The 15400-nt window shown below is 42.5% G+C and overlaps 1 protein-coding gene across 1 annotated transcript; it reads left to right on the top strand.

Moving 5' to 3' along the window:
- Window positions 1-1321: 1321 nt before the first annotated feature.
- On the top strand, window positions 1322-12678 carry LOC134426752 (protein-glutamine gamma-glutamyltransferase 6-like). The gene is made up of 12 exons (XM_063171990.1): window positions 1322-1514; window positions 1848-2087; window positions 2601-2719; window positions 3823-3951; window positions 5149-5326; window positions 6782-6917; window positions 7301-7404; window positions 8085-8327; window positions 8869-9195; window positions 10240-10397; window positions 12074-12207; window positions 12525-12678. The coding sequence occupies exons 1-12, from the start codon at window positions 1322-1324 to the stop codon at window positions 12676-12678; spliced, it is 2115 nt and encodes a 704-aa protein (XP_063028060.1).
- The last annotated feature ends 2722 nt before the right edge of the window (window positions 12679-15400 follow it).

The raw sequence follows: 15400 nt of genomic DNA on the forward strand, positions 1-15400 counted from the left end.
CCATGGTCCTGTTCAATTAAACATGTTTAAGGCAGGAAAATGAAGTGATGATGCAAGCAACATGCTTTCCAGGCATTTCACACCATGTGACTCAAACTCAGACTCCTGCCAATGGAATTTTTGTCTCCAGGTGATACATCTGAAGCAAGACCCCTAACTGAAAACACTCACACATGCTTATGCACACAGTCTACAGGAAAGTCACTTGCTCCAGGCCTTTACTGCCTGGAGAATGCCTCAGAAATGCACAATTCTTCCAAAAAGCTGAAAAATTCGTACAATTGAGCCTTTATCAAGCCTTCACAGAATAAAACTCCGTGCTGCAAACGCAGCAGAAAACTGAAATCTCACCCTATTATTATAGTAGAAGCCTATAGATTCTCTCAGACATGAGCCCCTTTCTTGGTTGAGTGAAATTATGGAAATGCTTACAGCAGCATTATTCTGCACAGGGTTAACAGGCTCTACTCAGAGCAGGAGGTTTTATTCACCTGAAACTCCTCTGGAATATCATACTGGAAAAGGGCGCTTTCCAAACACCTGTTTTCATAGGGAAACCTGCATTTTTCTGCTTTGTTCTTGTTTGTTGTTGTGGGAATTTTTTAATTTATCAAGGAAAGAGAAAGCTTGAAGCTTTTATAATCTAAGCTTCAGTGCCTCATTTTCAACATTGGGCAACCTATCATGATACAATAGAGCAACCCATAGCACTGCCTCGAGATATGCCACTCCTCTGCTTGTAATCTTTCTCCAACAGAGTGTGAAATAACACCCAGCTTCAAGCTACAGGCTGTAAATTAATTTAGATACAAGATACGTGAGAAGATAACAAGCAAGTTCCACGCTGAAGATACCAACCTCCTAGACATTATTGTCAGGCAGTGTTTCCAGAACCAGCCTGGCATTTCCTGATGAGAGTTTTAATACTTGAATAGTTTTAATTTTTCTTTCTGTAAATCTGTAAAACATTATGAGAACTAGCTATCACCACAGAAACAGGGCAGGAACATGAGGAATAGAAGTCTCTTCAGACTTTAACAAAATCTTATCTAAACACAAAAGATTTTGACTTTTTGTTTAAATTAAAGATGAATTCTCTGAATTTTGGAATGTTTTTATCTTTTCTGAAAGAACCCTACAGAAAAGAGTTCATATTTTAGCTGTTTGTCTAACTCCCTGGCTTTTTTTCAATTTTTAATAACAATGGATTTTTCTTTGTTCCTATAGCACATAATGCCAGCTATACAAAAATATAATAAAATTAGTACATTAGACACAATGAAAAGGTGTGCAAGTCTGAAGGAAAATGTTTTTAATTAACATGTCTTGTGTCTTCTCAGCCCTAAAAATAGGAAAAGTCAACTGGCAATCCAAACTAAATAAAGCTGCACACCATACCTCTGATTACAGCAGCACAGAACTCATCTTGAGGAGAGGGCAGCCCTTCAACATCTCTCTGAACCTCAAAACAACAGCACAATCTTGGGACAGCTTCACCTTTATTGCAAGCACAGGTAATCTCCCCATGGCAGTCATCTCATATCCAGCTTATTCCAGCTCCAAAATACTTGTGCCTTACAGGTGTACACAGCCCATTCTTGAAACATTAAAGTTTGCCCTGTTCCCCTCAGGATTCCTTGCCCTTTTAGGCTCAGGAGTTCCCATTTTAAAGTTTGACCTACACCTTAAGGCAAGAGACAGTAAATAATTCAAAGGAAGGCAGGAGCCATCCTCATTTCCACACCAAGGCTGTATCTCTGCTCCTAAGGACATCCCTGCAGCGCTGCGTGTTATCTCCATAACATAATTCACCTCTACCTCCCACAAACCACCATTCCCTCTGGCAGGACCATCTCCAGAAGAATCCCAGCAGACCAAGGCCGTATTTAGCCTTTCTGAGGAGGGTTCCAATGGCTGGAGTGCAACCCAGGAGTCGAGTGAGCCTCGCTGCCTGAGCCTCAGCATCCTCAGCCCAGCCGACGCCGTCATCGGGCGATACAAACTCCAGCTCCAGGTCCTCGCTGGGAACAAGCTCTCCTCCAAAGTCCTGGGCCAGTTTGTGCTACTCTTCAATCCCTGGTGTCCAGGTATGCTCCGAACCTCCAAATAACTCATTGTCTCAGCCAGGAAATCTGGGTGTCACAGTGAAGTCTGTGCCTGGTGGTCACAGCTACAGAAAGTTGGTTTTTTGCTTAACATCAAGGATCAAGTTTTTGTCCCTTCTTCAGTGTTGAGAGGCATCAAAGACCCAGACTCTCGCTTGTAGGATAAGAAATCAAAGGGAGTAAATATTACAAATATTCATTCTAGAATTTTTTTCCTCTGATTTTTCCTCTGGTTCTTGCATTCATTTGTAAAACAAGTAACAAGTGCCTGTAAGATACATACTGTGCTTACCGCAGGGACAGGAACACAGTCAGTTCCCCGAAAGGAATTTCATGCTTATTTTACTTTCTAAATGGTTACAGAGGTGTAGCAGAGAGTCCTAAGGCTGAATGCATGGGCAATCTCATCTGATCCCTAGAACTGCTCTCTATTTGAGATTTTCAGTTAGAGCAAAACCATTTCCTTCCAGCCATCATGTCTCACTCTGCTTGCAGATGATGATGTCTACATGGCTAATGAAAAGGAGAGGCAGGAGTATGTCCTGAATGACAGTGGAATCATCTTTCAGGGAGTGGAGAAAGATATTCAAGAAGAAGCTTGGAACTATGGACAGGTAAATAGCATCACCTCCTCCAGAACTGTAAAAATAAGAGTAGTGGGTAAATAGAGTCTTGAGGAGAAAAAAGTCATTCTCTCATAGTATAAGAGTTCAATATTCCTCACTTCAGATCTTCTTGCAGATATGTATCTCATTTTTCATTACATTACAGACAGCAGCATCAGAATCATTTCCTCTGTGTGGCATGTGCTCATACAGAAATAAAAGAAACAAAGCATAATTTTAGGCAAAAGTTTTCTTTTGCCTGTTAGAAAAACTGGTAAAACTATATTATGCAATGTGTTCAATAATGGGGCAGAAGACCCTAAAAGGATACCCCAAATGTACTCAACTGAAACAAGTCCTGTTGGAATTTTTGAAAAGCAGTTTGGCCCTCCCAGTGTAACCACTGCAAAGACAGAACTACAGCCCATCTCCAGGCACACAGCCCTCCTGCCACTGCCCAGGCCAGCCAGGACCACCCCCGGCCCCTTCATGCCCTCCAACTGCACCAGCATTTGCAGACAGCATTTCTATTTATCCTCCTGACCCCATGGTTGCTTTTACATTGATAAATGAAACAAGGCCAGGGTTCCTTTCTGTCTCAGAGGCCAAGGGCCATCCTTGCCTGGCCACATCCATCCAGCCAAGCACTGGGGCATTCTCTGGGCCCAAGCAGTGTCTTGGTGACCCTAATCCACAATAATTATTTTTGTGGGTTTCTTTCAGATCAGATCACCTGATATGAGGTGGGGGCAGCCCATGAGGCTAAAGCTTTCATAACAGACAGGTGCCTGAAGGGGCAGGGCAGGATGTGGGAGGGTGTGAGCCCTGCTGAGCCAAACCCACAGTGATCTTGTCTGTGCCACCAGGCACATAATGTCCTTGTGAATGCCAGTGGCCATGGACCCACACTGTGCTCAGACATCTTTAAAATACTATGGAGAGTTGGCAGCTTAATGATTATATTTTCCTCTTGCCCCAGTTTTCTTTAACAGTACAGAAAACTCTTCTATTCCCATCTTCCTCCCAAGCTCAGAGAAGGAAACCAGGTGGGGAGTTTATCCTTGGGTTTTCTTATGAAATGAACTTTGATATATTGCTTGTTTTGATTCCAGTTTGAAGAGGACATCCTGGATATCTCTCTGGCTGTTCTGGACCGGAGCCTGAACCACCGTGAGGACCCAGCTCTGGATGTGTCCAGGAGGAACAGCCCTGTCTACGTGAGCAGGGTTATCAGTGCCACGGTAAAGTCATCCTGTACTTACACCTACCAACAAAACCCCAACCCACACTCACCATTCAGCATGAAATCCTCAATGTTTCATAGGTGTAGCCAAGCAAAAAATAGCTACAAAATAGGTAAAATGGAGATTTATTCTCCTTCCCAAAAGTTTGCTCACAACTGAAGGAATGTTTCCAAGAACTTCTGAGAAACATCAAACCTCACATGTGTTTTCCTGACAGATTCTCAGTCCATTAGATCTTTTCACTAATTTGGAAAGCCTTTGACTATTCTGAAATCACTTGCTAAGTTTTTCAAACACCCAAGAGAAGCACAAAATATTTTGGAAAACCAGTGCTGGTTCAGCTGCATTTAATGTCTGAATTTAGCATTCTTTACTTAAGGGATATTTGTTCAGTGAGGTTTTTACCATTTCCTGCAACAAATAGTTACAACTCCTCCTCACAAACACATAAATGCACAACTAGGCAGCTGAAAAGTTTTCTATTATATAAATAATACATGCCTCACCACAACTCTTAGCAAATTCTTCCTTTATAACTGATATTTTTCAGCCTTTTGCTGAATCTTAAGCACTCACTTTAGGCATTCTTAGCCTCAATATAAAGTAAATAACTCTACTCAGATGTACAAAATTACTATAACTACAAATAATTAAGGAAAAAATATTAAAAATAACTTGCTGCATCCTGTACCACCACACTTGATACTTAAACAAGGCTCTACAATGGTTGTGCACAAATTTATGCAACCACATTTAACAAGTTCGGGCAAGCTGTACTATCTGCACATTTGCAACAAATGCACATTCAGAGAAAAGATGGATTTCTCAAGGCTCCCATAAATCACTTGAGAATGTGAAGCAGCATGAATGCAGATTCTAGCAGAGTAATGACATAGAAGGAGGTGAAATCAATGGATGAAACAGAGAAAATGTAAATACGTGTCAGTCAGTACATTTGGGATCACTTGTACTGAAAACAAGTCAGTTTTGAATCACCAGATTCTACAATCTAGTCTGGGTTTGGTCCAGTTGTGTGTGGCCTTTGAGCAGACAAAATTCTGTCTAAAATTCAAATATTCTGTCCCATCACCCAGTCAACAAGAACAGTGCTACCCACACAGGGTCACCTCTAACTACTTCCCTCTCTCTTTTCCTGTAAAAACCTTAATTCTCTCACGAGAAGGACTCTTTCAGGTGAACAGCAACGACGACAAGGGGGTGGTGGAAGGGAAGTGGAGCGGGAGGTTCCGCTCGGGGACGAACCCGCTGCGCTGGAGCGGCAGCGTGACCATCCTGCGCCGCTGGCACCGCGCCCGCTACCGCCCCGTGCGCTACGGGCAGTGCTGGGTCTTCGCAGGAGTCACCTGCACAGGTACGCTGGCACTGCTGGAAATGGCACCACACATGCAGCTTCTCGCATTTTCTGTGCTTGAAATGGCTCCTGAGGTATTAGAAATACCTTTTTCCCAGCCCCGTGACCGAAGAAGTTGAGATTCCTTGATTCTGCTTTTCAAGGTTGTTTATTTTCTCTTATCTATTCCATTCTTTCACCTGCTGAGATCTCTCTGGCAGGTTGGTTTGTGGCACACTGACCATCCTTGGGGTGGTGTTAGCTTTTTATACTAAGAACTACGTGTACTTTATTTACAATAATTTTCCAATACCTACCACCTATGTTAGACAGTTTGTCTCTACTCTAAACCAATCCCGAACCATCACCATCCCAGCAGAAGATGGAGGACAAGAAGAAGAAGAAGAAGAAGAAGAAGAAGAAGAAGGAGGAGGACAGGACACGCCCAGATTCCTCCATCTTACTTCTTGAACCCCCATTCTAAATCCCCAAAATTCTACATTTTCACCCTGTGACAAATTAACTATCATTCTGCCCAAACTCTTGTGGCTTGTAAATCCTCATATAAAGTTGGTAATTGTTTCCATGGGCTAAAATTGAAGGCACAGGTGTTTTTGACTCTGTGCCAAGGTCTGAGAGCCCCTTGCCAGGGTCTCGAGTCACCCAGGGCAGCCAGAGGGATGTCCTGGGTTCTGACAGCAGCTCACTACGAACTGAACTTTGAGACAATTCTGTTCAGGCTGTTTCAGCTCTGGCAGGGAAGAGTGAGGAACCTCTTCTCTCCATGTGTGAAGGGTTAATCCTTCAGGTTACAAGTTGTAATAACGCATGCCAGCTCTGTGAGCAAACACAAAACTTTGTGAGTAAGCAAAAACCAAAAGGGTTTTCCAGGCTGGGCTGATGAAAAGAGCAAGGTTTCCTGTTTCAAAGCAAGGATTCAAAGAAAACCAGTATTCTTTTAAGTCCATTTTCTCACACTGCCAGTTTTCTACTGCTGTATCTTACCAGCTGATGACAAGAGCAAGTCACAATACTGAGGACCTGTAAAGGGAGCTGCAAGTCAGGAAAATAATTTAATTCTAGCAGTGTCCAGTCAGAGCTGCTCTGAGACACCAAAACCTCTGTGAGGAAAATACAAAGGAAAATTGAGAGGTGTATCTCCATAAGCAGAAAAAGAAACAAGGAACAAACAGAGGGAAAATGGGAGAGAGAACAGGATAAGGAATCAAAAATTAAAATAAATGGATGAACCAAAATCTTATTAAAAAGGACATGACAGCTAAGAATGTCATGTCAGTCAAAGTGTCTTTTAAGCAATTTTGCACAATGAGTGTGGCTTGCATCATGGCTGGAGGGAAATTTCTGAGGGCTTGTTTCACCACTGAAAACATGCACTAAACTGTGTGACCAAGAGAAAAACTTTCTATATGTCTGCAAAATAGGTTTACAGAGCTTTTATGGTATTCTATATTGCAGTACTGAGGTGCTTGGGAATACCTACTCGTGTTATTACAAACTTCAACTCTGCCCATGACAAGAACCTAAATCTGAGTATTGATAAGTACATTGATGTGTCTGGAAACAACCTGCACTTAAGTGAAGACAGTGTGTGGTAAATATACATATTTCTTTTATATTTCTTCCATTATATTCCCCACTAATTAAAATATCTAGAATCATGCTCCTGAGAAACCACCCTGACCTCATGATCCCAGTGATATAAAACTCCACTCCAGACCTTTGGCTTTTTGTTCAGGAATGTCCAATATTGAATTATTGACTCTGAAATGAAGTATTTTCCTTTTAATATTTCTTTTTCATAACATCCCGACCTTTCTCAGAGGTATAACACAAAAAGCTGGCAAAAAGGGGAAGGAGGTGCTCATGTAAGGAGTACAGCAGCTGCTCTCTCCACAGTGGAGCTTTCCTTCACTGAATTAGAATTATTTCTTGCATTGTACAAATCTGATATTATGCATTCTACCTCCCTTGTAGGAATTTCCATGTCTGGAATGAAAGTTGGTTTGTTAGAAGAGACCTCGGCTCTTTTTATGATGGATGGCAGGTTCTGGATGCAACACCCCAGGAAAGAAGCAAAGGTAACACTGTTGTAAATATAAAAACCTGTAGATAATGTTACTCCTAAGGATTGCCAGGAGTAAAAAACTGAAATTTGAAATTACCAAAAATTTCAGGACAATTCTCTTCTATATATCCCCTGTAGATGTAGCATTCATTTGGGTGCACAAGAAAAGCAACACCCACATCAATCTCCAGTAAGGAGCTTTTCTGTCAGCCTCTGGATTGCTGAGCAGCATAACAATTTTTTCTTTTTTCATTTCAATTCTCCGCCTCCACAAAAGCCAGCACATCTTAAGTTCACTTATCTCACCCCTGCTTGTCTTAGCTGCTCACATCACACAATCCCATTCCTTACTACCAGGTTGAACAAATTCAGTTTCCTGGCTCTTCTCAATGCACACCCAGCACTGTTGATGCCCATCTCTCATTCTGACTGTACTTCTCCTTCCATCTGACAGTTTTGCATGCAGCCTTTGGTGGGTGAGACCATTTCTCACGGCACCCATCACCACCAGCCTCCTGTGCAGCCCCACCTTTTGATCCAAAGTGCACCTGGAATCTCGGGGCACGCTGTTACCACATCACACAGACATTAAAACACTCTACTTGACCCAAATGTGTCTTTGGAGTGGCTGCCTCTCCCTCTTGCTGTCAGCATGAGGATTTATGTTGTTCAACTTCCCCCTCTGTAATGCAGGCATCTATCAGTGTGGTCCTGCCTCCACCAGAGCCATTAAGGAAGGGGATGTGGACCTGGATTACGACAGCCCATTTGTGTTTGCAGCAGTGAATGCTGACTGTGTTACTTGGATTCGCTACAGCAAGAAAAGAAAAGAGAGAATTTATTCTGACACCAGGAAGATTGGGAAATTTATCAGCACCAAAGCAGTGGGCACTAACGCCCGTGTGGATGTCACTGATAATTACAAATATCCAGAAGGTAAATTCTTTATTGCAATAGTTTTGCCACTGATGATCAGGTGTGAAAAGAATTAAGGCCTTTGTTGGACTGAGCACTGAGTAAATTTCTTTACTTCTAGAGCCAAGCAATTGTGAATTTTCAAAGTCTTAGGGCTCCTTACTTGCTGATATTGATTCAATTGAAACAACAGCCATTCTGGAGAGCTGATTGGGGAGAATTTCTGCAAAAGGATTATTTCATCCTTCTCAGTTTCAGAGGAGATGGTAACTGCTCCACCTTATGCAGAACTGATCTCCCCCAGAATTACCTTCCTACTGCCCACAGCTTCTAAGGGGTGCCCATGAGCAGCCACCTGGGCACCTGGGCAGGTTTTACTTTCCAGCCTTCATGGCCACGCACATTCATTTGCTTTTGTGCCAAAATTCACATTAGGGTCAGACCTCACTTTCTGCTCTTGATTGTCTTTGCCCTTCTCAGCTTCCCTAAATGTCTGAGATCACTCATGGCACCATAGCATGTACATGCACGAGATCTCTGACCGTGGCACCTTTCAATGCAGGATCCCTGAAAGAAAGGCAGGTGTACAAGAAAGCACTGAAGCTGCTGGGTGTGAAAAGACCTGGGAAAAGAAGCAGAATTCCAAGGTCCAGAAGAGGATTTTCAAGGGCACAGCCTGCACAAACCCCCAGCATCTCAGGGAAGCTGCTCCTTGATGCATCTCCCGTGGTTGGCCAGGACATCCTCCTTACCTTGACACTCAAAAACTTGGTCTCAGATTTTAAGACCATAAAGGTTAAACTGAAGGCTTCAGCCATCCTCTACACCAGAAAACCCAAGGCAGAGATTTTGCAGTTGCATAGGTCTGTTAAACTTGGATCTGAAGAAGGTAATTTTGATTTATTACAGCTTTTATTACTGGACAAGATATAGTTTTGGGTTGTGGTCAGATCACATGAAAATAAAGAATGGCTCATGAAGTGTATGACGTGCAAACAGTTGTAGGTCAAGGCTATTCAGGGGAAAAGAAACACACATATTTTCCCTGTCTTAAGCATTTGCTTTCAGGCACTGACAAAAAGGAGACTGAGCAGGGTGACCTTTTGTCTGACCCAGCACAGCCACTGTTGGTGCTACATTATGACCCTTTTTGCTAAGCAAGAACAACTAAGAGAGATAGACTGGAGAACAGTGAGATGCTGGCTCTCCCTAAGCAAAACAAAAAGACAAATTAAAGGGAGGAAAACAGTCCTGCAACTTTCACAGCAGCACAACAGAAACCACCAACTGCAGGAAGAGCTGTGCCACCTGCAGAGAGGGGTCTCTGCCCTGCTTTCAGAGGGACAGTGCTGAAAAATGAGAGGCAGCAGAGATGGACAGAACTACCCTCTCAAGCTAATATATAACACGTTAGAATTCATTACAGAGTTCCAGCAGAATTCTTTTTCTCACTATACTGAGTTCCATTGCCTTCCTCACTGGCACAGCAACTCTGATTGTGCAGGGCAGAGGCTGAACAGCTGCATCTGCAAGGGCATTTCAACCAACCCACCTTCTGACCTTCTGACCTCTGCCCTCTTTGCAAGGAAGGAGCAATAAACCCCAGCTTCAGATTAATGACAAAAACACCAGCAGGTATTGCCACATCCATCCATCCATCCATCCATCCATCCATCCATCCATCCATCCATCCATCCATCCATCCTCAGACTGCCCAGATACCAAACTGTACCTGATCATTTAGTGCTTTATGTAAATGTGAGTAGAAGTCACCCATGAGCATCATTCCTGCCTGTTGGTGTCAACACTTACAAATGTGTAGCCCCAGGGTGATAAGAGAATTACTCTTTAAAACACAGGTATCTTACAGATAGCTGATACTCAGAAAAAAAAATGAAGAAGAGAGGGAAATTTTATTTCTGTTTCATTACAGTGAAAGAGATTTCTTTCAAGATCTCCTACTCCCAGTACAAAAACTCTCTGGTGGATGATAGGAAGATCCTCGTGACTGCTGTGTGCCAGATGAAACGGGGAGCCTCACTTCTGGTTGAGAAGGATATTGTGCTCCAGGATCCTTTTCTCACCATCAAGGTAAAAGCTAGTCCCCTCTGTGACCCTTGAGAGATGTGCTGAGAAGCAGCGACTGGAATTCCTACTCCATCTCCTACTATCTTCCTACTATCTCCTACATCTTCCTACTCCATCCCTTTCCTCATGGGAAGGAGTATGGGAAATGAAATCATGCCTGATCTTGGATCTTGTTGCTGTAGTAACAGGCTATATGATACAAATGAAATTAAATGCATTTAAAAAAAAGAAAAATCTTTCCATGGCATAGCTGTGCTGGGATATTCTTGTCAGTGCTTGTTATGTGGCACTGATCAAGTTCTCACTGTTACAACAGTTACAAGGTAAGTCTACCTAAGAATGGACAGGCAGAATACAGAGAAAGAAATCTCATCCATATTTAGACCTCCCCTTCTGTTAGAAAACTCTGATCAATATCTTCCAGTTTATTTAGGAAGACTGATTTTTAACAAAGACACCTTCAGTGACCAGCTGATAACACCTGGGGCTGTGAGTCTCTCTATTACCAATATTCAAAGAAAGCTCTTTAACTGTATCATGATAAATGTCACTTTTCACCTTCTGCAACACTTCCCAAGTGATTAATTAGATCTGGAGGCTTTGTCTTTTTTCCACTTTTAACTGACTTTTGACACATGTAGTACAATGAATAAAAAGCAGTTCTTAGCCTGCAGGAAAGATCCTGCACTATGTTTGCCCAGGGACAGTCCTGGCTTTGCATGGCCCATCACATCCACATAAACGAGCTGAACTGGTTTTGGACAGCAGATTTAAATGCTGCATAACTCATGGGATCAAATGCTATCTGCTCATCTTACTGTAAATAACACAGAGGGAATATGGTAATGTGCAGAGCCCTTCAGGGCCTCCAGACTGGATTAGTTGTCCCAAACCACTCTGTCAGTAGCATACAAGAAAAGCAAGGTCACACACAGGAGTAAAAAATTGTGGTTTTTTGCAGGTCTGGCAATTTCTGAATGCCAGGTTCTAGTGAGACTTTTTACAAAGTCTCTGTGCTGTGTCATGCAAATAACAAAGCCAGTTTATGTAGGGCAGGCATCTGGATTAAATTACTCCAATTCAGTGATTAAGTGTTAAGAAGCATTTATGTTTCTGTTGATTGAAACTTCCCTATAAACATGGAGACAGTAATAGAGAAATGCAATTGGGACCTCTCAATGATGTTACCTTATATTACATTATTTACAACTATATACCAGATATCCCAATTCCACATTATCTCAGCCAAAATAAGGTAATGAATATGTTTATTTGCTAATTTGCATTCTTTTCCCTGAGACACCACAATTCACCTGTCTCACACCCCCATGTTCTCCAATCCCAAACCTTTCATTTAGCCCAGTTAAAGCTAATTTAAGGTGCCTCCAGTAGTTAGCCATGTATACCAATACTTGTGTTCTCACTCTGATGAGTATCATGTTATACATGAAACCATGCACTGACCTAGTTAAAAAAGGGACTAAATGGTTGATTCTACAGCAGCTTGCTGATTCTTAGCCACACTCATTCACACTCTGTTCCCCAAAACCACGCACATGAGCTAATTCCTGGCTCCTTCCTACCCAGGTGACCCTAAGGGTGAGTGGTTTGCAATGGGAATGAAGGGAGAAAAGCATTATGAAGACACGAGACTGATGCAGAATGTTTTCTCTCTGTAGGTCCTTGGTCCAGCTATGGTACACAAGCCTGTCAATGTGGAGGTCACATTCACCAACCCCCTGTGTGAGGAGGTGACAGACTGTGTCCTGAGAGCGGAGGGCAGCGGCCTGCTCAAAGAGCAACTCCGAATCTGGTATGTAAACACTTCTGACTGGTCATTGTTCACTTTGGTGGGAAATCTGGAGAAAATCTGGAGTACCGGTGGGGTTTTTAAAAAGATTATTCTGTCAACCTCATGGCTTTCATCTGCACCAGCCTTGGACAAAATGTCACGATGTCAGTACTCTCCATACAGCAGATGGAGTTTTTGCACCGCTTTTGCCACAATTTGAATTACAGAATGCTCAGGGAGTGGAGAGGTGGCATATAGTCTTAAATTTGGGTGCTCAGAAGAATACATAGCAAGAATTTTTCAGCTGCTTTAACTTACAAATGCATTCTCTCTTTTAGTGTGGAAAGAATGGCCCCCATGGAGACTTCAACAGTGGAGTTTGAGATCATTCCCTACAGGAGTGGCACCAGGCAGCTCCAGGTGGACTTGGTTTGCACCCACTTTTCAGACATTAAGGGATTTGTGATGCTTCATGTGGCCCCTACTCAGTGATATAACCTGCACAGCAGTTCAGTTTTGCCTGTTTATGAGGCTGGTGCAGTGTTCCTGCATTCTTGTGACTGGAAGCACAGAAATGCAGATTACTCAGCCAAAATAAAGTGATGTAATATGAACGGAAACCAATAAAAAGGTACCAGGGACTGTACTGTAAAGACAGTGTCACCTTTCTCATTCTCTAGCCTGTTTTATGGGCCTTCACACATACAATTACTAGTGGGAGCCATTATATAATTAAACTTGAAGGAGAGGATCAAGTGTGATGGTTTGCAGCATTAGAGCCTGTAGCAATAATAGCAGCTGGATTTCCTAGGAACATCATTTAAAATCACTGGTTCTATAAGCTTCATGGAATGCAATTTAATTATCACAGAATAATAAATTTATTTGAGTTGGAAGGAGTCTTAGTGCTCATCTTGTTTCATGGGCAGGGACACCTTCCACCACCCCAGGCTGCTCAGAGCCCCATCTAACCTGGCCTTGGACACTTCCAGGGATCATGGGGCAGCCACAGCTGCTCTGGGCACCTCTACCAGGGCCTCAGCACCCTCACAGGGAAGAATTTCTTCCTAATATCCAATCTAAACCTGCCCTCCTCCAGCTTAAGGCCAGTCCCTCATGTCCAATCTCCCTATATCCTTGTGAAAAGTCCCTCTCCAGCCTCCTTGTGAGCCCCTTTTAGACACTGGAAGGAACTATAAGGTGTCCCTGAAACCTTCACTTCTCCATGCTTATATCCACTAAATATGTTTTATTCAGTACTAGCCAAAGTACTATCCAAGTAGCTGACATAATTAAATTCCAGGATTAAATTTCTCATTGAATCTTATTGCTAGAAAGAAAATACAGCAATAAGATATGGCAGTGATACAACAGAACTCTCTTCTTATGACTGGAAAAATGAGAAAGTAGCAAAGCAGAAAAAGGAGGACATCAGAAAGGTGTACGAAAATTCACAATTAACAGTCACTCTTCCTCACGCCACAAAGCTGCTTAAAGCAGATCATCATTCATGAGGGAGGCATTGTGCCACCCATATCTAAATCCCTAATGTGTCCATTCACTCCTTGCAAAGTTAACAAGCCAATCCAGCAAAGCTCTGAATGCTCCTAAGAGACAAATTGACTTATTGCTCCTGACAGTCAGAACTGCCCAGCAATGCAGGACCAGCTTCCCCCAGAATGTCCCATGCTCACAAACTGACTTTGGGACACAGCCTAATCTGAGAACTCATTTAAATATTTCTTTGATTTAAAGCCAGCAAAATCTTCAAAACATGTAAAGTCCCATTTTACTACATCAATTACAATATTTTGCCACCCACACATATACTTATAATGGATGTGGAAGCTTGGTAAAACTAGTCAGCCCAGAGAGACTGGAATGAAGGTTGAAAAGGACACACACACACACACACAGGAATTCAGATTTCTCCAGGCAAAGGAGAGGGGAATAGGCAGCTTTGCACCTATCAATTAAGTCTTGCAGGATCTTGGAGAGTCAGGGCAGACAATCCTCCACTGGCCTCAGAGAAGGCCTTGAGGTAGTGATGGCATTTCAGAGAATCTCATTAAATCTTACAAGAATGCAGACTGACATTACATTTTACACACAGTACGGCCAAAACACCCAAATTCCTTCAGTATTCCTTCTTAAACACAATCCAGGCAATTATTTCAGATGGTGTTTGTCGCAGAGCTTGCAATGACCTCATCCTAATTAACTACCTGCAAAGGAAGGCTGTAGTTCAAAGGGAAGCCAGGCTGGAGAGCCTGGGCCAAGTCCCAGGCTTTGCAACACTCGCTGGGTTTTCACAGCGTCAGCATTTCCATCTGCCCTCAGCAACCACACCCAGCTCACTTTGAGTGTGAAAATGCAGATCTGGCCAGTGCCATGCAGGAGAAACACATTCTCCCTGCATGAGACATCCGACAACTGTTCAATTATACTAATGATTATTACAGAGAAAAACATCTAAGTGCCCGAGGAAGGATTTAAATTGCTTTTGTTAAACCTGCAATCTTTACACAGCTCTTTGTCAGAAGTCAGTGGGAGTCGGGGGAGTGCAATGGCTAATTGTCAGTATTTTTCTTTATAAATATGCAGTTTAAATAAGGGCATGCCCAAGAGGCTGACCCAGCCAGCCCCCATTCCAGTCTGACCACTCCAAAAAATATCCAATGAGCACTCACTGATATGACACCTTCACAACCATGAATTGGTCCTGGAACACACTGAAATCAGCCTCCAGGGTAGTGAATGTTTCTCCCCATCATTATGTTCTTCTAAGTTTCTAGATTCAGATTAAAAAATAAAAAATCAACCAGAAATAGCTGAAGTTTCTGGTTTCAAATGACATTGTTCTGCCACCAAAGCCTCACTGCTTTACGTCTTGGTCTGTCCCTCTCCTGTACTGCGTGTAGAGGGCTCTGCTCACTGTAAAAGATAAAACCAAAGGCACAGTGTAAGAATTTCTGGTTGCTTTAAAGCAACAAAAAGTCTCCCTCAAAATAAAAATTCCTATCTAATTCATGGGTATGCCACATCAAAGCTGGAAGTGTAGACACAATAAAAGGGTGTATGTAATTTTTGATCACCGTATTCAGAGAGAGATCCAGTTATAAAAAGATGCTCACTCAGTTTAAGCTTCTATTTTTAAAGGTAATAAAGTTTTTATGGATTTATGTTTGGACCTGTAAAACAAGTATTCCTACAC

The sequence above is a fragment of the Melospiza melodia genome, chromosome 19 (genome assembly GCF_035770615.1).
Source record: "Melospiza melodia melodia isolate bMelMel2 chromosome 19, bMelMel2.pri, whole genome shotgun sequence".
NCBI classification, from domain to species: domain Eukaryota; kingdom Metazoa; phylum Chordata; class Aves; order Passeriformes; family Passerellidae; genus Melospiza; species Melospiza melodia.

Excerpts from the sequence above, each read along its gene's own strand:
- LOC134426752 (XM_063171990.1), top strand. The coding sequence starts at position 1,322 with ATGTCTTGTGTCTTCTCAGCCCTAAAAATAGGAAAAGTCAACTGGCAA. Across the intron at positions 3,952-5,148 it reads GCAGGGTTATCAGTGCCACG|GTGAACAGCAACGACGACAA; the intron begins GTAAAGTCATCC and ends GGACTCTTTCAG. Across the intron at positions 9,196-10,239 it reads TAAACTTGGATCTGAAGAAG|TGAAAGAGATTTCTTTCAAG; the intron begins GTAATTTTGATT and ends GTTTCATTACAG.